General features: G+C 45.9%; 2 protein-coding genes across 18 annotated transcripts in view; one reads left to right on the top strand and one right to left on the bottom strand.

Moving 5' to 3' along the window:
* RIC3 (RIC3 acetylcholine receptor chaperone) overlaps window positions 1–23,577 on the top strand; it is an 81,348-nt gene that overhangs the window by 53,788 nt on the left and 3,983 nt on the right. For 6 of the 15 annotated variants that reach the window (XM_003254898.4, XM_012504735.2, XM_030828665.1 and 3 more), the window contains one exon: window positions 9,556–11,750. In XM_003254898.4, coding sequence (XP_003254946.1) covers window positions 9,556–9,995 — 440 coding nt within the window. In that variant the 3' untranslated portion in view covers window positions 9,996–11,750. Of the gene's footprint in view, window positions 1–9,555; window positions 11,751–13,298; window positions 17,067–23,577 lie in introns of those variants that run through there. The other 9 variants (XM_030828663.1, XM_030828662.1, XR_004033560.1 and 6 more) reach the window with 8 other exon arrangements.
* Window positions 14,422–23,577, bottom strand: part of TUB (TUB bipartite transcription factor) — an 88,335-nt gene continuing 79,179 nt past the window's right edge. For all 3 annotated transcript variants that reach the window (XM_003254901.2, XM_030828660.1, XM_030828659.1), the window contains exons 7-12: window positions 23,084–23,281; window positions 22,685–22,797; window positions 21,637–21,754; window positions 19,945–20,043; window positions 19,548–19,719; window positions 14,422–19,061 (exon numbers count right to left, since the gene is read on the bottom strand). In XM_003254901.2, the coding sequence (XP_003254949.2) occupies window positions 18,928–19,061; window positions 19,548–19,719; window positions 19,945–20,043; window positions 21,637–21,754; window positions 22,685–22,797; window positions 23,084–23,281 (834 nt within the window). In that variant the 3' untranslated portion in view covers window positions 14,422–18,927. The remainder of the gene's footprint in view (window positions 19,062–19,547; window positions 19,720–19,944; window positions 20,044–21,636; window positions 21,755–22,684; window positions 22,798–23,083; window positions 23,282–23,577) is intronic.

Below are 23,577 nucleotides of genomic sequence, written 5' to 3'. Positions count from 1 at the left end.
CTGAAGACTCAAGGATTTCTTCAGCTAAAGGATATTTTCTTTTATAATCTCTTTGATTATTGCTCCCATTTACCTTATTTTGTTCTCTCATTCTAGAATTCCAGTAATTCTGAGATTGGATATTGTTGATAGTTTGCCATGTAGCTTATCTTTTTTCCGCATAATTTCCATTTCTTTATCATTTTATCTTTGTGCTGGGAGAATTCCTCAACTTGGACTTTTAATATACTAATTTGGTTTTCAGCCATGTCCATTTCAATCTGCTATTTTTTCTTTTTTTTTTTTTGAGATGGATTCTCGCTCTGTCTCCCAGGCTGGAGTGCAATGGTGCGATCTCAGCTCACTGCAACCTTCGCTGCCTGGGTTCAAGTGATTCTCATGCTTCAGCCTCCTAAGTAGCTGGGACTACAGGTGCCTGCCACCACTCCCGGCTAATTTTTTTTGTATTTTTAGTAGAGACAGGGTTTTGCCATGTTGGTCAGGCTGGTCTTGAACTCTTGACCTCAGGTGATCCGACTGCCTCAGCCTCCCAAAGTGTTAGGATTACAGGCGTGAGCCACTGCACCCAGCCCAATCTGCTGTTTTCTTGCTGAGCATTAATTTTTTTTTTTTTTTTTTTTTTTTTTTTTTTTTTTTTACAATTACGCCTTTCTATTCAATAGCTTTTTATTTCTTGCTTGCTCCCTTTTTAAATTGAAGCCTGGCTAGGTTTTATCAATGCAGTATCTTCTTGAATATTATTAGGAATATCAGTCATAAATTGGTTGACGTCAACGCCTTTATCTCCTGCACTATTTTATTAGAGACTATTGGCATGGTTTGTTTTGGTTAGTTTTGTTTCCTCATTTTGAAGTGCTGGTTTCCTCATAGGAGCAGTGAATTTTTGTTGCTTGCTTATATTTTTAATGATGTTCTTTTTTTTTTTTTTTGAGATGGAGTCTCACTGTGTTGCGCCCAGGCTTGAGTGCAGTGGCGGGATCTTGGCTCACTGCAAGCTCCGCTTCCCAGGTTCACGCCATTCTCCTGCCTCAGCCTCCCAAGTAGCTGGGACTACAGGCGCCTGCCACCACGCCTGGCTAATTTTTTGTATTTTTAGTAGAGATGGGGTTTCACTGTGTTAGCCAGGATGGTCTTGATCTCCTGACCTCGTGATCTGCCCGCCTCGGCCTCCCAAAGTGCTGAGATTACAGGCGTTAGCCACCGCGCCCGGCCTTAATGATGTTTTTGAGTAACCAGTAATGGTGGCTTACATAGGCTACCTCAGCAGTTTTATGAATTATTATTTGATTTTCCTCAGTGGGCCTCTTCCTCTTTTAAAAAGAAAATTATTTATTTTGATTAATAGATAAAATTATATATATTGATGTTTTAATATGTGTATACACTGTGAAATGGCTAAATCAAGCTATTTAACATACACATTACCTCACATACTTAAGGATTTTTGTGGTGAGAACACTTAAAATGTACTCTGTTAGCAATTTTCAAATATACAACATACTGTTATTAACTGTAGTCTATATAATGTATAATCTCTTGAACTTATTCCTCCTATCCAACTGAAATTTTATGTCCTTTGACTAGCATTTCTCTGATCCCCCTAGCTTCTGATAACCACCATTTTATTTTCTTTATGATCTCGACTTTTTTACACTCCACATATAAGTGAAATCACGCTGTTTCTGTCTTTCTGTGCCTGGCTTATTTCAGTTAACATAATGTCCTCCAAGTTCATCTAGGTTGTCATAAATAACAGGATTTCCTTCTTGAAAGCTGAGTAAGCCAGGTGCAGTGGCTCACGCCTGTAATCCCAACACTTTGGGAGGCCGAGGCAGGTGGATTGCTTGAGCCTAGGAGTTCAAGACCAGCCTGGGCAACACAGTGAAACCCTGTCTCCACAAAATACAAAAATTTGCTAGGCATGGTAGCATGTGTCTAGTCTCAGCTACTTGGGAGGCTGAGTTGGGAGGCTGAGATGAGTCCAAGAGGTGGAGATTGCAGTGAGCTGAGATTGTGCCACTGCACTCCAGCCTGGGTGACAGTGTGAGACCTCGTCTCAAAAAAAAAACGAAGTAGTATTCTGTTGCGTATATGTGCCACATTTTCTTTATTCATCCATTCATGGATGTTCACATTGATGCTATAGCGTGGCTATTGTGAATAATGCTGCAATGAACATAGGAGTGCAGATATCTTTTTGACGTACTGATTTCTTATCTTTTGGATATATATCCAGTAGTGGGATTACTGGATCATATGATAGTTCTATTTTTAATTTGTTGAGGAGCCACTATACTGTTTTCCATAGTGACTGTACTAGTTTACATTTCCAGCAATAGTATATAAAGATTCCCTTTTCTCTACATCCTTGCTGACACTTATTATTGCCTTTTGTCTTTTTGATAATAGCCATTCTAACAGATGTGGTGATATTGTGGTTTAAATTTGCATTTCTTGAATGTTTAGTGATGTTGAGCACTTTCTATATGCCTGTTGACTATTTTTATGTCTTCTTTTGAGAAGTGTCTATTTATATCCTTTGCCCATTTTTAAATTAGGTTTTCTTTTGCTGTGGAGTTGAGTTCCTTATATATTTTGCGTATTAACCCATTATCAAATATATGGTTTGTAAATATTTTCTCCCATTACATAGATTGTTTCTTTACTCTGTTGTTTCCTTTGCTGTACAGAAGCTTTTTGCAGTAAACCCATTTGTCTATTTTCACTTTTGTTGCATGGGCTTTCCAAAAATAGCATTGTCCAGACCAATGTCATGGAGCTTTTTCCCTAGGTTTTCTTCTAGTAGTTTTACAGTTTCAGGTCTTATGTTTAAGTCTTAAGTGCATTTTGAGTTGATTTTTGTAAATGTGAGGTGTAAGATGAGGGTCTTATTTCACTGTTTTGCATGTGGATATCCAGTTTCCCCACACCATTTATTGAAAAGATTGTCCTTTGACCTTTTTGTGTTTGTCCTTTGACCTGTGTGTGTGTGTGTGTGTGTGTGTTTTATTTTTTGGCATCTTTGTTTAAAAAAAATTGACCATAAATATGTGGATTTATTTCTGGGCTTTCTATTCTGTTCCATCAGTCTGTGTGTCTATTTTTATGCCAGTAACATACTGTTTTGATTACTATAGCTTTGTAGTAGATTTGGGAATCAGGTACTGTGATGCCTCTGGCTTTGTTCTTTTTGTTCACAATTGCTTTGGCCATTTGGGGTCTTTTGTGGTTCCATATGAATTTTAGAATTGTTTCTTCTATTTCTGTGAAAATTGTCATTGAAATTTTGATAGGGATTGTATTAAATCTGTAGATTGCTTTGTATAGTACGGACATTTTAGCAATATCAATTCTTCCAATCCATAAACAGGACATCTTTTCATTTTATTTGTGTCTTCTTCAATTTCTTTCATCAATGTTTTATAGTTTTCATTTCAGCCTCCCAAGTAGCTGGGATTACAGGCATGCACCACCATGCCGAGCTAATTTTGTATTTTTATTAGAGGTGGGGTTTCACCATGTTGGTCAGACTGGTCTCGAACTCCTGACCTCAGGTGATCCACCCGTCACAGCCTCCCAAAGTGCTGGGATTACAGGCGTGAGCCACTGCACCCAGCCTATACTTTCATATATATATATACACACACATATATATATATACACATATATATATATATATATATATATATATAATATATTTGTGTTACTAAATAGTGTCCCTTGCTCTCTACTTGAAGAACACCCTTGAGCATTTCTTATAAGATAGATCTTGTGGGGATAAGCTCCTTCAGCTTTTGTCTGGCAGAGTCTGTTTTTTCCTCACTTCTGAAGGAGAGCTTTGCCAACTACAATATTCTTGGTTGACCTTTTTTGTTTGTTTTTGTTTTCCATAAGCATTTTGAATATATTATCCCACTCTTTTCTGGCCTTTAAGGTTTCTGCTGATAAATCTGTTAGATCTCCCTTATATGAGATCTACTTTTTTTCTTTTGCTGCTTCCAGCATCCTCTCTGTTTTTGATTTTTGATAGTTTGATTATAATACTTCTTGATATAGTCTTACTTGAGTTCAGTCTGCTTGGAGACTTTTGCAGACTGTACCCAGATATTTGACCTTCCTGTACCCAGATATTTATAACTTTCCCCAGATTTGTAGTTTTCTGCTATTATTTATTTAAGCTTTCTATCCTTTTGTGTCTCTCTCCTCCTTCTTGAACTCCAGTTCCCATAAATCCCATAAGCTGCCCCATAAATCCCATAAGCTTGCTTTCTTTACATTCTTTTTTCTCATCCAACGGTATATTGTCAAATAATCTGTCTTTAGATTCAAAGGTTCATTCTTTTGCTCAATCAGTTCTGCTGTTGATACTCTCCATTGCATTTTTCATTTCATTTCTCTTATTTTTCAGCTGTAGAATTTCTGTTTGATTTCTTAAATATAATTTCAATCTCTCGTAAATTTTTTGTTTTAGTTATTTATTGTTTTCCTGGTTTCGTTTTTGTTTCTCTGTATTTTCTTGAAGTTCGCTGAGTTTGTGTTTTCTTTTTCTTTCTTTTTTTTTTTTTTTTGAGACGGAGTTTTGTTCTTGTTGCCCAGGCTGGAGTGTAGTGGCGTGATCTCGGCTCACCGCAACCTCCACCTCCTGGGTTCAAGCGATTCTCCTGCCTCAGCCTCCTGAGTAGCTGGAATTACAGGCGCCTGCCACCATGCCCGGCTAATTTTTTGTATTTTTAGTAGAGATGGGATTTCACCATGTTGGACAGGTTGGTTTTGAACTCCTGACCTCAGGTCATCCACTTGTCTTGGCCTCCTAAAGTGCTGAGATTACAAGCGTGAGCCACCACGCCCAGCCGTATCTTCATTTCTTTAGAGTCTGTTCCTGGTGCTTTATTTTGTTCATTGGTGGCAACATGTTTCCTTGATTGTTCTTCATCCTCATGGCTATGCATTGGTATCTGTGCATTTGAAGAAGCAGGGACTTATGCTGGTGAATGGTTTTTGCATTCTGGCTTTGTCTGGAAAAGCCATTCACCAGTTAGCCTGCCCAGAGATTCTGGGTAGGCCATTTGGTGTGATCTGCAGGTGGCCTTGCTGGTAGAGTCCTTAGGCAGGGTGGCCTGGTGCTGAGTCCATGGGGTTGCGGTTGATGCCTGGATCCACTGGGGTGTACCTGTTGATTGGATACTCAGGCATGGACCTGGAGCTTGTATCTTGTGCAGAGAGGCTATCCCAAAGCCTAGGTCCACAAGGGCTGACCTGCGGTTGGACTGGGCCTTGAGCTTGGGTCTTCAGAGATTGGCCAGGTGCTAGGATGAACCTGGTGCCCGGGTCCACTGAAATGGGCATGGAGGCTGAGTCTGATGGATGTGTATGAAGGCTAGGTCCATTAGGGCTGGCTTGGGTCCTGGGGCCACAGGCCCCAGCCTAGAACCTAGGTCCATAGGGGCAGTCCTGGGGTTCTGAGGGCCAGCCCAATGCTGGGGTCTACTGGGTTGGCCTAGACCCAGGGTCTGCTGGATTGTGGGAATGCAGGGGCCAACCTGAAGGTGGGGGTGGTCATAGAGACTAGCCTGGCACTGGGCAAGCCTGGAGCCTGTGTCTGCAGGCTCCAATTTGGGTGCCATCAGGGGTGCCAATTTGGCACTGGGCTATGTGGGCAGACCTGGCTCTGGTTTTGTCTGGAACCTAGGGTGGGACTGGATTCTGGGGCCATAGTTGCTGGCGTGATGCTGGGTGGGCCCGGAGTCTGTATCTGCAGGGGCCAACATGGAGGCTGGGTCTGTGGGTGCAGGCATTATGACTAGGGACGCAGAGCTGGACGGAGGCCTGGTGTTGGGGTAGGCTGAGAGCCTGAGTCTGGGTGACCTTCCCTCTTAAAGCAGATAGTCATGAAAATTCAAAGGTAAGCTTTGTTCTAGGTGTGGGAAGGCAGGGACATGCCAGCAAATGGACTTCTTTTAAGCATTCAGTGGCTGGGAGCTGACTAGCAAGCAGCACTCCAGCTCCTATCCTTGACCATGGAGGCTGAGGGCCTTGGGGTTAGCTAAGCTCCACTTTACCTAGCATTCCATCCACAGTAAGTTAAGCCTTGGAATAAAGACTGCATTGGCAAAATTCTTTTTTTTTTTTTTTTTAAGATTTATTAATTTTTGCACACAAAAACAATAAACATTTTCTAAAAATACATACAAACAAAAAGATGAGTATCAAACATATTAGGAAGGTTACACATGGGAAGTCGGGGAATAGAAATGGGGGGTGGGAGTTAAAATAAATGAGAGGGACTTTATATGGATCAGTGATAATAACTCAATCCTCTATTTGACAAAGAAGAGGGAGAAGGAAGAGGAAGAAAAAGAAAGTGGGATAAAGGATCAGAAAGGGAGGAAAATAGAAAAAATTAGAGTATGACTCCAGGGTAGACCTGTTTTGTTGTCACTGAGTTGGTTGGTTGGTTTGTCTGTTGTATTTTTCATGTTTCGCCAAGTTGGCCAGACTGGTCTCGAACTCCTAGCCCGAAGTGATCAACCCGCCTCGCCCCCCAGAGTGCCGGGAGCACAGGCGTGAGCCACCACGTCCAGCCCCCACATTGCTTCTGGCCTCTGTGGTAGACCTCCCAGACGGAGCGGCCGGGCAGAGGCACTCCTCACTTCTTCAGACACGGGGCGGCCGGGCAGAGGTGCTCCTCACTTCCCAGACGGGGCGGCCAGGCAGAGACGCTCCTCACTTCTTCCCAGACGATAGGTGGCCCGGCAGAGGCGCTCCTCACTTCCCAGACGATGGGTGGCCGGGCAGAGGCGCTCCTCACTTCCCAGACGATGGGTGGCCGGGCAGAGGCGCTCCTCACTTCCCAGACGATGGGTGGCCGGGCAGAGGCGCTCCTCACTTCCCAGACGATGGGTGGCCGGGCAGAGGCGCTCCTCACTTCCCAGACGGGGTGGCCGGGCAGAGGCGCTCCTCACTTCCCAGACGATGGGTGGCCGGGCAGAGGCGCTCCTCACTTCCCAGACGATGGGTGGCTGGGCAGAGGCGTTCCTCACTTCCCAGACGGGGCGGCCGGGCAGAGGCGCTCCTCACTTCCCAGACGATGGGTGGCCGGGCAGAGGCGCTCCTCACCTCCCAGACGATGGGTGGCCGGGCAGAGGCGCTCCTCACTTCCCAGATGGGGAGGCTGGGCAGAGGGGCGGCCGGGCAGAGACGCTCCCCACCTCCCAGACGGGGCAGCGGCCGGGCAGGGGCTGCAATCCCAGCACCCTGGTAGGCCAAGGCAGGCGGCTGGGAGGCAGACGCTGCCGCGAGCCCAGACCACGCCACCGCACTCCAGCCCGGGCAACACCGAGCACCGGGTGAACGAGACTCCGTCTGCAGTCCCAGTACCTCGGGAGGCTGAGGCGGGCAGAGCACTCGGCGTCAGGAGCTGGCGACCAGCGTGGCCAACATGGCGAACGCGCGCCTGCAGCCAAAGGAGAAAAAGCAGGCAGCGGTGGCGTGCGCCGGCAGTCCGCGGCGCGGGCAGCAGCGAGCGGAGTAGATGTAGATTGCAGTCTGGGCCACAGAGGGAAAGAAAGAAAGGAAGGAAGGAAGGAAGGAGGGAGGGAGGGAGGGAAGGAAGGAAGGAGGGAGGGAGGGAGGGAAGGAAGGAAGGCGGCAAAATTCTTAACATACTACTGTGAGTGCTGGTGAGGGTGTCATAAGATGGACAGTCTTTATATCACTGGTAGGATTGAAAATTTATACTACTCTTCTGGAAAGTAATTTGGCAGAGTATAAAAAAGGCTTTTAAAATGTCTATTCCCTTTGGTCTAGTTTTCATATTTATAGAAGTCTATCTTAAAGAACTAGGGAAGTGGACATAGATTTATATTAAGAAATCTTAACTTGTATACTACTTATAATAGGGGAAAATTGGAAAGAATCTAAAATGTCCTAGAAAAGAGGACTAGTAAATCATGTCAGTTATGTAGCTATATGATGAGATATTTTGCAGCCAACTTTCAAATGCCTAATGACATGGAGAGATGCTCATGATATAATGTTGAATTGAAAAACATCAGGATATAACCTTTTATACACAAATATGATCCTTCTTTTTAAAAAAGGGGAATAAGAAAATACATGTTGGCCAGGCGCAGTGCTCACGCCTGTAACCCTAACACTTTGGGAGACCGAGGTGGGTGGATCACCTGAGGTCAGGAGTTTGAGACCAGCCTGGCCAACATGGTGAAACCCCGTCTCTACTAAAAATACAAAAAATTAGCCAGGTGTGGTGGCATGCATCTGTAATCCCAGCTACTGGGGAGGCTGAGGCAGGAGAATCACTTGAATCGGGGAGGCAGAGGTTGCAGTGAACCGAGATTCCACCACCGCACTCCAGCCTGGGCAGGCAACAGCGCGAGACTCCGTCTCAAAAAAAAAAAAAAGAAAAGAAAATACATGTGTATATATGGTTAAAAAAAAGACCAGAAAAAAGCAAATTATTATGAGTGAAGATATGAGTGATTTGTGTTTTCTTTTTTAAATTAGCCTGTATTTTTTTCAAATTTTCTACAAATGAGTCTGTATGATTTTTATAGTCAGAAAAAGCAGTAAATGTAGAAATGTCTCCACACACACCCTACATGCCACCAAAAAAGACTTGTCACAGTTGTAGGCAAAAAATAGTTTACGTTAGGGTTGAATTTGCCAATTATCATAATGGACAAATGGGTTCTGAATCCTCCAGCTTTCTGCACTGTAATCGTGATCACAGTCGCTGGTGCCAGTACTGGTGTGTGAGCTCCAGCACGGCCCATCTGCTGCTCAGGCTTGCTTGGCTGACACAGATTTATTTCATTTAGTTTGGTAATTTGGCAACAGTTTCTCTTTTCTCATTATCCTAGCTGGGATTCAGTACCAGTGTTACTCATTTTGTTTACCAGTTTGTTGTTTTCTTTTGTTCCATTTTGTGAAGACGAAGAAGCCAACAACAGGAATTTTGTCTTCTGAAAATGCAGTGCTTGTCCTTCGGGATCTTGGGCATGTCTTGCTAAAGTGCTCTCTATTTTTGACACTTGCAAGCCATTTCAATTGTTTGGATAAATAGAAAGCTTCCTGGTGTATTTTTCAAAGAGCTTAGCATTCCTTTCCTCTCCCCACTCCACCAAGGAAGATTTGGAAATTGTTCCAAATAGAAATTATAAACATTAGCCTGGAGCTGTGCTGTCTCCGTCTGGTTTTGATGCTTTTTTTATTTTAACTAAAGGCTCATGTCATTTGTTTATCTTCATCAGTACTGCAAAAAACACGTGGTATAAGACTTAACTCTGCCCCAAGCACCCTACACATAAGAAGGGATTTTCATCTGAATTAGTTTGTATTTCAAAGAGCATTGGGATAGCCAGATTGCTAAGAATTTGCTGAAGTGAAACTTTAGAACTATTGGAATCTTAGAGATGTCTTGAATGGATTTGTTAGGATAGGATGGCTGCTGCCTGAGAATTCTGTTTGAACCTGACACTATTTTTTTTTTTTTGAGGAGACATTCTTTGTAATACTTTGTGCTACTTTTCTCTCTAGGTTACCCTGAAGAGACTTACCCAATTTATGACCTTTCAGACTGTATCAAGCATAGGCAAGAAACAATCTTGGTGGATTACCCTGACCCAAAAGAACTTTCTGCTGAAGAAATAGCTGAAAGAATGGGAATGATAGAAGAGGAAGAATCAGATCATTTGGGTTGGGAAAGTCTGCCCACTGACCCCAGAGCCCAGGAAGATAATTCTGTTACCTCGTGTGATCCAAAGCCAGAAACATGTTCCTGCTGTTTTCATGAAGACGAGGATCCTGCTGTCTTGGCAGAGAATGCTGGATTTAGTGCAGATAGCTACCCTGAGCAAGAGGAAACCACCAAAGAAGAGTGGTCCCAAGACTTTAAAGATGAAGAGTTGGGCATCAGCACCGATAAAGCATATACAGGCAGCATGCTGAGGAAGCGTAACCCCCAGGGTTTAGAGTGAAAACAGCCAGTCTGAAGTATCCATTACTCAAGTCCCAAGGTGACCTCTCTCTCCTCAGATTTCCTTCTTGGCCCTGTGCCCTGCACTTTCTTCACTGTGTTCAAGTGTCATAGCTATCAGGCCACTATCATGGATATCATGTATCCTTCCTGGTGCTCACACACCTGTCACCTTGTAAAACACGGACATTAGTGTGAACACAGGACAGCTTCGCTCTTTCTCTTCCTGCCTTTATCAGAGAAGTTGATCCATTAAGTAATTATGTTTGGTCTATTGTAATTACAGATGGGACCACTCAGGGGCAAAGGTCTGACTCTTCCTGGTAGGTGTAACAGATAGTTCACCTGTGAACAAACATCAGCTTATAGATGATAAGGACTTAAGATTGCAAGAATGAAGATTTCAGACTCCAAGATGCCTTATTCTTTGGGCCTTGAGCAGGTTAGTAGTCTCCTGGTGAGAAGAGAACATTTTATTTGTGGGGCTGATGGGCCTAGAGCAGGGTAAGACTCTGCTGTCTAAGCTGAAGCCTCTTCCTTTTAGGGAGGGTCTTCCTAGGAACACTGATGCTGCCTCAGACATCTTCTTTTCTCCAGAGTAGGGAAGACTCCCACTGATCTGAGAATGAGCCCAGAGGCTTGTTTGGGGACTGTTTTACTCTGATACTACCTGGATATCTAGCTTCCTTTACCCGTGTTCTGCTTAACAGAACTGCCAGGCCCAGAAGTACCTTTGCACTCCTGGTTTTCAGTGGACAGAGGAAGCTTTAGATAGAGACTTCAGACCCTGCCCTGCAGAGTCAGGACTTGAGGCCATTGAAGCTGCAGGAATCCCTGCCCAGGGATGGTCCTGCCACGAGGAGGCTGCAACCCTATAAGAGGGCTCAAGATGGTGAATTCTGCTCCTGCCATGAGGAGCTCAGAAGGCCAGGAAGCCAGCAATAGGGGAGAGAATCTGTGTACTTATGGACAGTCCTTACCTAAAGCTGTTTCTGAATGTTGCACCCTTTGAGAAATTTGTTCTCAGAACCATAAATTGAAACAGAAATGAGGACTGATCTTGTATACAAAGTGCCAACTCAACAGGGAAGTTGGAGTATGTCTGTTGCAGAGAACCAATATAGCAGTGCCCAGGGGTAGAGACCATGTGTTCCATACTTGGATATCTGGGTCTTTTGAGAGAGCTGGGGAAAGTAGCAACTAGATTTAAGACTGGGAGGATTTTGACCAAACTAAAGGCCTTTTCTCCTTACTGCCTCTGACGTGTGTCTTCTTGAGACAAGATAGCACCCATGAATTACATCATGAGGTATGTGTGAATTCAGTTTACATGTAAGACCTGAGAGTTTGAAGAGGGCACATTCCCAAAGACATTCCCAGTCATGAAATGTAGAAGACTGGAAAATTAAGACATTATGTAAAGGTAGATATGGCTTTTAGAGTTACATTATGCTTGGCATGAATAAGGTGCCAGGAAAATAGTTTAAAATCATACATCAGCATACAGACTGCTGTTAGAAGGTATGGGATCATATTAAGATAATCTGTCAGCTACTACTAGGTATTTATTATTAATTGAGTTACAGAGAAAAGTCATTCAAGACTGAGTTTTGCAGTGTCAAGTATTGCATCTATCTCTGTGTAGAACATTTGATTCACATTGTAAAGAATGCAGTTTAAAATGTACTGAATGCAATCTAGATGTATTGTACACTAAAGGTGAAAAATAACAGGTGCTCTTTACTGTTTCGATAAATTGTTTTCTGTGTTATTTCCCTTCATTCACTATGAGGGGTTTGATTCATGAGGAGAGCCCTGGGTTCCTGGCTCAGATTTACTTTTGGCCTTAGGATATGATTCCCGTATTAGAGATAAATACTTGTTTTCTTCTAGCTGATTCATTCATTTAGCAGTCAGTTGCTCAGTGCTAGGTACTGGGTAACAGGGCTCAATTTCTACCCTCAAAAAACTCAATGTAATGAGAGAAAGCCTGACAGATAAAATGAACTATGACCTTATAAGAGGGCTCAGGATTGTGAATTCTGCAGGCAGAGAAACATGAGCCATGATCTGTCCCTGCATTTTCTAGCTGTGGAATCTTGGGTCAGCTCCTTAACTGGTCTGAGCTTTGGCTTCAGGGTAGTAAAGGGAGGGGTATTAAAGGTCCTGGTTAAATGAAATCATCAGTGTGTGTAAAACAGCATTGGTTCTAGCTCATACATGATAACCACTCATTAAGTGGTAATTATGTTTTTATTATAAGGGCTATGCTGTGATTCAGACATGGGCCCAAAACTACAGGAAAGATAAATTGTTTTTGCTAAAGTATTTCCAAGAAACTTCACAGTTTCTGGGGAGGTGGGCCTTGAGGCATGCAAAGAACTTCAGGTAGGGAAAGAAAAGAGGACATTCTTGGCAGAAAGAGTTGTAGAAAAAAGCAGCAGGGTGTGAAAATACATGGATGTTCAAGTATTTTGATGAGGTTGTTATGTAAAGTGTTGTTGGTCTTTGGGGAAGATTGGCTTATGGAAATTCCTGCCAGAAGTACTAAGCCCTTATGGTGGTTCTTCCTGCCCTAGCTCTTGGTTGGTTTATATATAAGGAATATATTTGTGTATTTATATATCAGACATTTGGATACACCTTTCAGTTATTTAGGATTTAGACAGTTCTTTTTGGATTTTCCAGAATTATTTTATCCTTCAGGGATGACAGTTATATGTGTGTATACAACCCAGGATGACAAAATCATGGGACTGCTTTTTGTTGCCAGGGCTTCTGTCTCTTTCCTTGCAGTCTTCATTTCTCACAACGAGGGTGCTGGGAACTTGATCAGTTCCCTGGCCTTTGGGTACTGTGGCAGAGTACACAAGTCATACCTCTATGGACAGTTAGCTCACAAAAGAACTGCATAATCTGGGATCATTCTTGGTAAATCAGGTGGGTGGTACAGCCAGGAGATCCCCTTTCCTGGTCACAACAGGAGCACAAAGAAACCATTTCATTATCTCCATGACTAGCTCCAGAAGCTCGGCCCAGGGAGGTGTGCTGAGGAGTGGAGGTGTATTTGGCCTGTAGAAGCAATGGCCTCTGAGAACCATACTCTGCACCTTATATGGCTTGGGTGATCAAATAACTTATGGTCCAAATTCAAACACTTTGGAAAAAGGGAGCTTTAATATAATTATGCCAAGGTGATAGGCATAAACTAAGACTGTCCTGGACATAGGGTCACCCCTGTCTATAGCCATTTAAGATTTTTCAACCTGATGACTAAACAAACAAAACCCTCTTTCCTTTTTAGAATATCCTGTATGTGCTATTTCCCGCCAGAGGCAGAGGCCACAGGAGATAGGCCATGGTTCAGGTAGGAAATGCTCTTGGTCACATCAGAACTCTAGATTTGGGGGAATAAACAAACCCTAATTATTACCACACTCTCAAAGTTCCCTTCAATCTGGACTATTTGTATTCCAAAGAAAAATTTAGTGCTTTAGCTATTCAGCAATATTGAGAAAAAACATGAACACATTTATGACTTTGCCTTGACCATTGACTTTTCTAAAATGTGCTTCCTTTTCCTTTATTTCCCTTTTTTTATACAAAGAAAATATGCCAAATTTCTCCTCTTAGGTCATTCCTTAACCTCTCAGAGAACCAGTTTCCCCATGAATTGGGAATAATGCTCTATTTACAGGGCTGTTTGTTTATAAAGGGTCTGTGCCAGGGCAAAGCATGTGGTAGGTGCTTGGTGACAGCATGATCACCGTCACCACTGTCAAGTCCAGTATTGCTGAGATGTCACACTTGACGCCCTCTAAGGCTACCCTGACTGCCAGGAGTGGCCCAGGGCCCTTCTGCACTCTCTGGGTGCCTTTAGTTATAACCTCCTGTCTGGGTCAGACCATTAGCTTTCATGTCTGCTTCTAGCTACCACTGTAGCCTCCCTTCCTTTTGCCCTCAAATCTGCCACAGCTGCCCTGCAACAACAAAAAAGATTCCTAAGCATTTCTAAGTCCTGTTTAAATGGATTAGGGTCCAAGCAAGCCCAGAGAAATCAAGTGGTTGGGTCTTTTACACCTTTTTCATCTCTACAGCCCTGTTCTCTTCCTAAGGCCAGGCCCACAGGGGATACTGAGGAACCACCAGCCCCTTCAGGTGGCACAGCAGACCCTGAAGAGAACTGCTCTAACTTACTTAAGTACCTTCTGACTTCTTCACCATTTTTCCAGCCTCTGGGTGTGGTTCTGATGAACCTTAAACTTGAAAGGCACAGCCAGAGGGAGGACAGTGTTGACCCACATGTCATTGGTGAGGTTATTACCCACCTGAGGCTCCTAGGAAACAATGAATGAAAGGTATAGAAAAAAATTAGGAAGTAAACAGGGCTTTTTTTCCCCCTTTTATGAAAAAAGTACACAGAAATGTTGAAACGATTCAAGTTTAATTTGTTGATATATGTGTGTACTTAGACAAACACTAACTTCTACAACATACATAATGTCAACATGGGAAAATACCAAGTTTGTCATTGCACATACCAATAAATAAATACATTTGCTCCAGAATACCAAAGAAGTTTATTCAAAAAGTCACTTAATAAAAGCACAGTTTTGCAAATTTGTCTAAAACTCCAGATAATCTTGAACAAAAATAAAATGTCTGACCACTCCAAAATAGGAAAAGACAATCTTGTGCAAATAGACATACACATTCTAGGCATTGTGAAAACTGGCTGTGTTCCCAGCAAGAGATACTGCAGCCTCCTGACCAGGCAGTCAGGCTTCCCTTTCCCAGCCATCCTAAGTTGCCTTCTAGGAAACTCTGGATCTCAGCCTCATCTCCAGCTTTGCCTGGACCTTGCTAGGGGGAGGGAGGGACAGGAGCACAGAGGAGGAGAGGGATGTGATGTTTTTTTTAGGAAAGAAAAAAAGGCACAGTGATGAGCTATAAAGGTAGTGATGAAAGCAAGGAATAACTTTCATTCACCCCAAATCCTACGGCAAGCTTTGACAATGTAACATCTTCATCTTGTGGTTAGGAAAATGGACCTAGAGAGATTACGTGGTTTGCTCAAAATCACATAGCTACTAAGTGCAGTAGTGCTTTCTATAAGACCAATTTGCCTTTCCACTTGGAAAATTTAAAAACCAAACCTGTCATAATATATCTGTTCTGCCCCTCCCGCCTGTATCATGAGATGACAGAAAATTCCAGGTGGCCATAAACTCAAACAAGAGCCTAGCCCTTGGCTTATTACTGGTGGCTACTACAAACCTATAGACCAGAGCCCAGAGTAGGATAGAGTCCCAACTGTGGGCCCTGACTGCAGGTCATTCAGGTCCCAGTCACAGTGAAAGCAGACTCATTCAGCTATCTGGAGAAGCGTAATCTGAGGGCCACTTGGCATCCTGAGTTGACACAGGGATGCCGCAGCTGGGGTAAGGAATTAGAGAAGGGAAGTCCAGTGTTACTGCAGTTAAGAGAAAACCAGAAAGTCCATCTAGGAGATGGAATTTGTGCTTGCATAACAGAGCCATGGAAATGGCTATCCCAGCATCTCTCCTCACTGCAGACTCCGTTGTAAGCAAAGCATGGACCTTTTTCTTTAAGAGGTAAATGTCCTGCTATTTTCAGAATGGAAAAAAAAAAAAAGACTTCTGCTTCTAGAATCTTGTGCCCTACTTGTCACTGAAGGAGGCAGGCTCCAAAAGTTCTCTTATAGCTTCTGATTATCACAGTCCTGGCTTCCAACATCTGTCTTCGCCATAGATCTGGACCTTATGTGCTCCCTCGAACTAGTGTCGTGATTTTTAAGGCACATTCACTAGAGTATGTTCAATTTCAACCAAAACCATACATGCAACGTACCAGTTTTTTCAGGCAATGCAGAGTGGGAACTGAAAAGCTAACAACATTCTTGGATGGTGTCCTCTCACTCAGAACCCTGAGAGAGAAAGCTGGTATTTTCCCAGGTATACCTTCTGTTCAGAGAGCATGAAATGGACAAAATCCACAGGTGATCATAACATCCTTATTCCTTTCCTACTCATTCTCAGGAATATAATCACAACTAAGAAACCTCAGTTGATTGCTGATTGCCCTTTTCCCCAAATAATCACACAGACACACACACACACACACACACACGGACGGACACAGAGCACCTTGGAGCCAGAAGGAAAGAAAAGCTGGACTTGGAGAAGAATTGGGGAAGTGAACTTCACCACTCTGCAGAATTGTTCTGGGGCAGAGGGTATAGAGTTTTGGGGTGTGGTCCCAGAAGCGGTTACAGAGAAGCTGCCTAAACTCCCAACTGCCCAATACCATTAGGGACTGCTCATTCTGTCATTAATTCCCTGCCCAAAGACCATCCATCCAGGTAGAGGGTATGAAGGGCAAGAACTCTTACTGTGAGAGAGGCTGAACCCAGGTGGTTTCCAGGGGCCCTAGCAGCTTTACGAGTCCATGCATCCATGGCCCCAGGGTCAGTGGTCAAGGAAAACCAGCATCACCAGGAGCGTACTCAGCTGCTGATGCTTGTCACTCGATGCCTGACAGAGTTATGGCTGAGGCTATCCTTCTCCACACTTAAGCTAGAAAGTTCAGCCTGTCTTCCCTGACCCCACCAAAAGATCCAGCCAACTCCCTTTTCTGTGTGCTACAGGAGAAAGCAGAGGCCAAGAGTTTTCCTTTGTGCTTCTGATTTTTCCATTGCCACCAGGGTCTCCGTCTCACCAGAACTCAGAACCAGCCTGTTCTATCTTAAAATCATAGATCCAGAGAAATAGCTTGACCTGACATTAGAGATGATCTAGTTTCCATCATCTCAAATGTCACCATGAAGATCTCTTCTCCTTAAAGGCAAGGAAGGGCTAGACTGGAACTATAGAAAGGAGGATGGCACCAACGTATCTCGCCAGCGCTGGCACCAAGTTGTAGTGCCCTCTAGAAACTGGACCATGTTGCAAAAGCCAATCGTTGGAGGGGCCTCTCAGAGATGTATGGCCGAGGTGTGGGCAGATCCTGCTAGAACAGGTATGCCTTGCTTTAAGCATTCAACATAGGAAAATCTAGGTTACAAAGAAATGAGAGCATATTACTTCTACTTAAGTCAAAACAAGTCCTTCACCTATAAAGCCTAACATGTTTAAAATACACCTTTTATTTTAAAAAATTTCTACTTAGCTTTTCCAAACATATCTACTCTAAAGCAAGGTACAACCCCTGCTTGCTTCCCACCAATTTCAGATCTCTATCCGGGCAAGAACCCTCCACCAGGGTAAATGACAAATGAACAAGGGCTTGAGCTTAGAGTTCCCAAGCCTGCAGGGTGGATGGTGCCATCCAAGGAGAAATAGCGGCAGTGGAGGGAGTTATCAGGCCCAGCCCCAGAACCTTTATGCGCTCTCTCTCACCTAGACCAAGAAGTGTGCGGCGGCCTTACTAAGGCCTGCTTACTGCTGAGTAGCCCTCGCAGAGGGGCCAGACACAGGCCAATCCTGGATCATACTCACATGCAAAAAGCCAGACAACTTTCAACAGGGAACGGCCTGATTTCCTACTGGAATGGTTTCAATCGTATTTATCAACTCTGATATTTCTAAGTCTCTGAATCAGGGGAGGTGGGGAGGGCATGCAGAATGGGCCCCAGGAGGCCAGAGATACTAGTTTCTTGGGGGACAGTGGGAACAAAGAAATCAAGAGAACTTGAAGTTCTGAATGCTGCCATTAACCAGCTAGGTGACCCAGGGCAAGCCCCATTTTCTGAGTGTGATTTACCTAAAGCAACAAGGTTGTACTAGATTCCTGAGGGTCCTGCCACTGCTGATCTCTTGTGGTTCTAAAATATTCCCTGCTTTATTCACCCTGTCCCATTCTCTCCCAAGAACCATACATGGTTACCAACCATGACTTGGCTAACAGCAGTGAGACAGTTGGGTCTTTCCAGAGAGAGGAGAGATTCTTCAAGGAGCATGCCATGGCTTGGGAATGGTTCTCTGGCAGCAGGATTCCCAGGCATGCCTAGCTGTGTACAGTCAGGCTGGTGACCTGGACCCCATCTGTGTTTCCTGGGGGTTGTGCTGGGCTGCTCAGCAGAGAGCTCCTGGGGCAGCTGACAGGACTCCCAGAACAACCCTGATCCAGGGACCCTGTTCATGCACTTCTGCATGCTGAGCCTGTGTCCTGCAGGGCCCATCCACCAAGACAGCCCTGACAGCTGGGTTCCTACTGCCTCTGTGAGACACAGCAAACCTGGAGAAATCAAATGCGCTAGAACCCTAGCCACCAGCTGATTCCCATAGCCACAGCGAGCCAGGCACCTGCAATCCTGACAGGGTCCTGCCACTTACCTGTCCCTCCCAACTTCTCTCAGGCTTGAGTGATGCCTTCTGAAGTTGAAAGGCTTTCTGCAGTTGTTTAAGGGCCAGGCTTGGCCACCAAGCCCTTTGCTACATAAAGTTGATGTGGCCTTCATACATACACATATTCACTGTGCCCCCTACCTGCTCGAGTACACATTGCCATCTGACTCCTTGGCTGAGCGGATGACTGGGCCACAGCAGCCCTGCATTGTGCTTCCTCTCCCTCTATGCCTCTTCCGGCCTTCCCAGCTGAAGAGGTTGCTCAGCTTGGTAAGCACAACTCCAACACACTACTACCCCAAGGGTGGGAGAGTGTGTTGATCTCGTGGTACAGAAAGAACTTATTCTCATCCCTTCACACCCACCCACCCGCTCTCCACTACTCCCCTGCCTCAGCAGCAGAGGCAAAGGAGCCAGTTCCTGGCTGGCTGGGCCAGGGAGCCCACTGAGGGCCAAAGCTTCATCTGGCGGAAGGCCTATATACAGAGGATAGGCAGGGCTGTCTCCACAGGCAGGCAGGCAAGCTCCGCTCCAGGCTGGGCAACCCCAAAGGGCACGAAGAGGCCTCTACTCGCATGCCAGCTTGCTGTCGAAGCTGGACAGGGCAATGGCAAAGGCCTGCAGCGCACACAGCGGGTAGTTGTAATCCATGGTGAACACATCCTCTGCTACCCGGCCAAACTGCATCACGATGTAGTCCGCTGGGGCCAAGCACAGGCACAGACAGAGAAAACGACAGGGCAAGAATGGTAGAACCAGGGAAGGATAGACAGACACCCAAACCACATGAGGGAAGAAAAAGTGAGAAGCGGAGATGCCAGGGGAATCACAAAGGAAGTAAAACAAAGGCCAATTGGGAGAAGTGGCAGGAAAGAGGTGGCAGATGGCAAAGAACAAAGTAAGATGCATGTGAACACCAGGGGACAGAGAAGAGGAAAAGTTCTTTTAAAGGGTGTTCCCGTGCCTGAGACTCTGCTGAATACACAGAATCTAGGACTAGGGCTGCAAAGAAGGTTCTTCCAGGACCTCCCAGTCATTAGGATTAGAAAGTTCCATACATCTAACCTAAGCTGCATAGCTCACATTCTTAAACTCTAGCCAGTGTAGGCAGGGCTAGGTGGGCTGAACCCTATGCTAAGGGCCTTGGGTACCTATGGACCATAATGAGTAGGGACAGAAACACTCACGGTCATTGCCATGGATGATCTGGAAGTTCTTCACGGAGGCCTGTGTGACGCGCCCATGGAAGTTGAGTACATAGGACTGTGTGTCATCATTCCAGACAGGTGTCTTGTTTTGCAGCTCGATGATACTCTCCGTGTTCTTATTCTGCCAGCGTGCTAGCAGTGTCTCATGCTCCTGGGAGGGCAGCCTCACCTGAGCCAGGCCCAGGCCTTTGGCACCATGACCACCCCAAACAGGGATCTATCCCAGGAATGGGGGTCCTTAGATTTCCCTAGACCTCCAGGGCTTTCTCACATGGTATCCCCTCCACATATACACATCAGCTGGAGTTCTGCCCTTAGAAGCTCATGCAGAGACTAGAATGATGGGGAAAGAGGGGAGGGAGGGGTAGAAACTCACGTTGCGGGGGCGGATAGAGACTCTCTCATGAACCATGTTCATGCCTGGGACAATCACGCTCATCTTCCGAGGCCCCTTGAAGCCTAAGACGTTTGTCTCCTGGGAAAGAGAACGCAACACTGGCCACCTGAGGCGTCTATTTACCTACTGGAGAAGGTGGGGGGACGGGAATAAAGATGAAGAGCTAGTTCCCACCATCTCCACTCCGAAGTCTAACACACATCCCTCTAAACCTAACACGGCCAGAACTGAGCTCCTGGGTCTCTACCCTGCCAGAACTAGCTCCTCTTACGCATCATCCTTGCTTCCGCTCGCTCCGGCAAATTACTTGGTCACACTCAAGTCCTCTCTTCCACATCCTACTTCTAATCCGTCAGCAGTTTCTATCAGCTCTACCTTCCAGTTATACCCAGACTTCCACCACTTTTCACCACTAGCTTCTCTCACCAAGATCATTCTAACAGCCTTTACCTGGACTCCTGGTTTCTGTTCTTGGCCTTCCTATTCCTCCTTCCCACCATCTGTTCTCAACACAGCAGCCAGTGCTCAGGCAGATTAAGTCAGGTGATCTTTCTCCTCTGCTCAGAACTCTCCAGTGGCTCCCCAGCTCACTCCAAGTAAAAGCTGGAGATGTGACTTCACCTGCACGTGGCCCCATGACCTTACTCTCCTCACCATTTACTCCCTGGTATCCATTCCTTCTTCATGCTAGGTATTCAGGACTTTTGCCCTCACTGTGTCCCCTAGACATGTACACTGCTGTTTTTCACTTCCTTCTGGTCTTTACTCAAGAGCTACCTCAGTGACGACCTCCCTGCCATTCTGAAATTCTCACACATACCTTGACGTTTCCTATCTCCCCTCCCCTACTTTTTCTTCTTAGTGTTTATAAAGAACATACCTACTTCACTGATAGATCTGTTTCATAGCTTGTCTGCCCTGCTAGGGCTTTAAGTCCCATAAAGGTATACATTTATGTCTGTTCATTAACTATATCCTTAGTGCCTCAAACAGTATGCATAGTTGGAGCTCAGTAAGAACTTGAAGACTCAGGCTGCCTCCCCAAAACTGGTCAGCAGGTGGCACCACAGGATCATACAGAGTAGCTGTGGATTACTTACTGATGGCCTCCACGAAGTGCCCATGCCCAGGTTGATGAGATACCCACCCCTGATTTTAAAAATGAAAAAGGTTCAAAGAGGTAGAGTAATCCCCTATATTTATATTCCAGTTTGGTCATTTTTGAGCTGTGTGATGTCTGCAGCTGAGCTTCAGTTTCCTCATCTATAAAGAAAATAGGATCTACCTCTTAGGTTGAACGTTCAGTGAGATGACAAAGTGCCCTGTAATCCATGTAGAACCTGGCATGCCAGAGGGATGATCTGGGAAATGCACAGACAAGAACCCAGGCCTACCGTCTCCTTCTGTCTAAGAGACTCCTGGCCTGGACTGCAGAGAGCCAGGCCTGGTTTTCTGAGCTCCCCAAGCAGATGGCCGGCTGTGGTGTGAGCTCTGAAGTCAGGAGGAGAGAGCCAGAGCCCCTGTCCTAGGCCAGGAACACTCCACAGAGGACAGCCTCTCTCCACACAGCCTTGTCTAACTAAGATAGATGGGATAGCCCCTAGATCAGGCATCAAGTCCTGGATTTCATATCTACCTTGGAAATCAGAGACCCCCGAACCTAGGACTCACGTAGCATACAGCTGCCAGCTCCTGACGTAAGGTTCCACTTTCCAAAGTGGAGGATGAGGCCTTCTGAGGGTTGACTCCATTGTCATAAACAGTGAACTTGGTGCCCATCAAGTTGGACCTGAAATAAAGGCACAATCAGTATAGAGTCATGCACCCTCTGCCCCAGAGCAGGGAACAGCTCATCGTCCGTCCTGTGAGGAGCCTGCAAAACATTCTGGGCTGGGCCAGGAGCAGGCCCAGGCAAGCATACTGCTCACTGAATCCACATCTTTGAAGACACTTCGTGGGCAGAAGGCCTGGACTTGCTCTGAGTTGACTCAAAGTGCATTTCAGTTCGGTGAGAGCAATTCAGGGAGGTCAGTCAGGATTCTTCAGAAGATTTATCTGGGGGAACATGGGAGTTCTCCTCATGGGAGGTGAGCAAACATAATGGCATCTGATAAGACAGTGGAAGAGGCTTAGCACCCGTGGAGAGAGGATGGGATCTCCTCTGTCGCAGCCAGCCTAAGTCTCAGTCCAGCCCCATCTCCAGCTTCAGCTCCTGACCCCTCATCTTTATTTATGCTCCCCAGATCTGGTACTCTGTTCCTCAGCAAACCCTACCTCCCCACTGCCCCCCGCCGGAGGCCTAGGCTCAGAGCCTTCCTGCCCCTTCCCCACTGCCCCCCACCCCCAAGATTGCTGTGTGTCTCTTCCCTCAAGAGCTCACTCTCAGCCCTGTCCCTTGGCATTGACCATGGAGCCAAGGCAGCTCTTCCATGGTGGCCTGCATTATCAGTGACACCCTGGGGTTGGATCCATCACTCTTGGTGGGCCTGCACCCACCTCCTGGGAACAGCTTGGGGTCGGGTGTGTGAGGCCCATCTCCAAGTCTGGCTCTAGGCTGGCATAGACATAGGCCTCCAGTTGGATGTGATTATCAGGAGGATCCTGGGAGAGTATCCATCCCTGGCCTAGATCTCCTTCAGGAAGATTCAGGCCCTCTACAGAGAACCTGCCCCTGCCCCTCCCTCCCACTCCCACCTGCTTCCTAGGGGAATGCTAGTACCGCAGTTTCCCGATATAGCTGTCCCCTCCTCGAGACAAGTCTGTTGGGTCCACAGAGATGAGGTAATTGGAAGTTTTACTCTTCTTTCTCTTCCTTCCCGCCAGGAGGAACACCTTGGGGAGTGGAATGAGGTCATATTCCAGACTCAGCCTGTGGTCTGCACACAGTCATGAGAGCCACTCACACAGACTCTCCCTTGCGTCACCTCCCAAACGCACATATGTGTGCACACACAGATGCACTGGAAAACACAAAGATATGCACTGACCAGACACAAAGGCAGTTTCTTTGAGGAACGGAGAGGTCAGTGGTAGATATGAGACTTCCAGTCACATTTCAGCCGCTAGGACTTCAAAGGGCTGTAAAGCCTAGATGATAACATGCCCAGACCAACCTTACCTTTTTCCCGTCCTCACGGTCCAGGTGCAGAAAGTAGGTGGGGTACATGCCCCGGTCCATCCCTTTCTTGTCCCGAGTGATGCGGCATTTGATGGTGATACCCTGGGGGGCCGGCCTCAGTGCAAACTCCTCAAGATCCTGGACCTCAACATCCACTGGTTGCTCTGGAGCTGTTGGGCTAGGGGCTGAGGCTGCCTCCTACAGGGATGCAGAATAGGCGCCTGAGCCCCAAAGACCCTAAGCAGCCCAAATTGGTGGTCTGGGATCCAAATCTGCCTCCTAACGTGGTGGTGGGAGAGAGGGAAGGATCCTGGGATTGGGGCCTGGCCAGCCTGGGCCTGGGGTCAGGAGCTATCTTCCCAGCCCTGCCCTCTTCTCAACAGTTCCTAGAGGTGGAGATGGGAGATACAGAAGGTCCTCAGAGGTCATTCTGTCCAACTGCAGCTCCCCCCACACATCACCCTGCTGGCCAAGCTGAAGAGGTTAGGAGGCAA

The sequence above is a fragment of the Nomascus leucogenys genome, chromosome 15 (assembly GCF_006542625.1).
Source record: "Nomascus leucogenys isolate Asia chromosome 15, Asia_NLE_v1, whole genome shotgun sequence".
Classification (NCBI taxonomy): domain Eukaryota; kingdom Metazoa; phylum Chordata; class Mammalia; order Primates; family Hylobatidae; genus Nomascus; species Nomascus leucogenys.
Note: the sequence above shows the minus strand (reverse complement) of the source record. Positions and strands in the feature narration are given on the sequence as shown.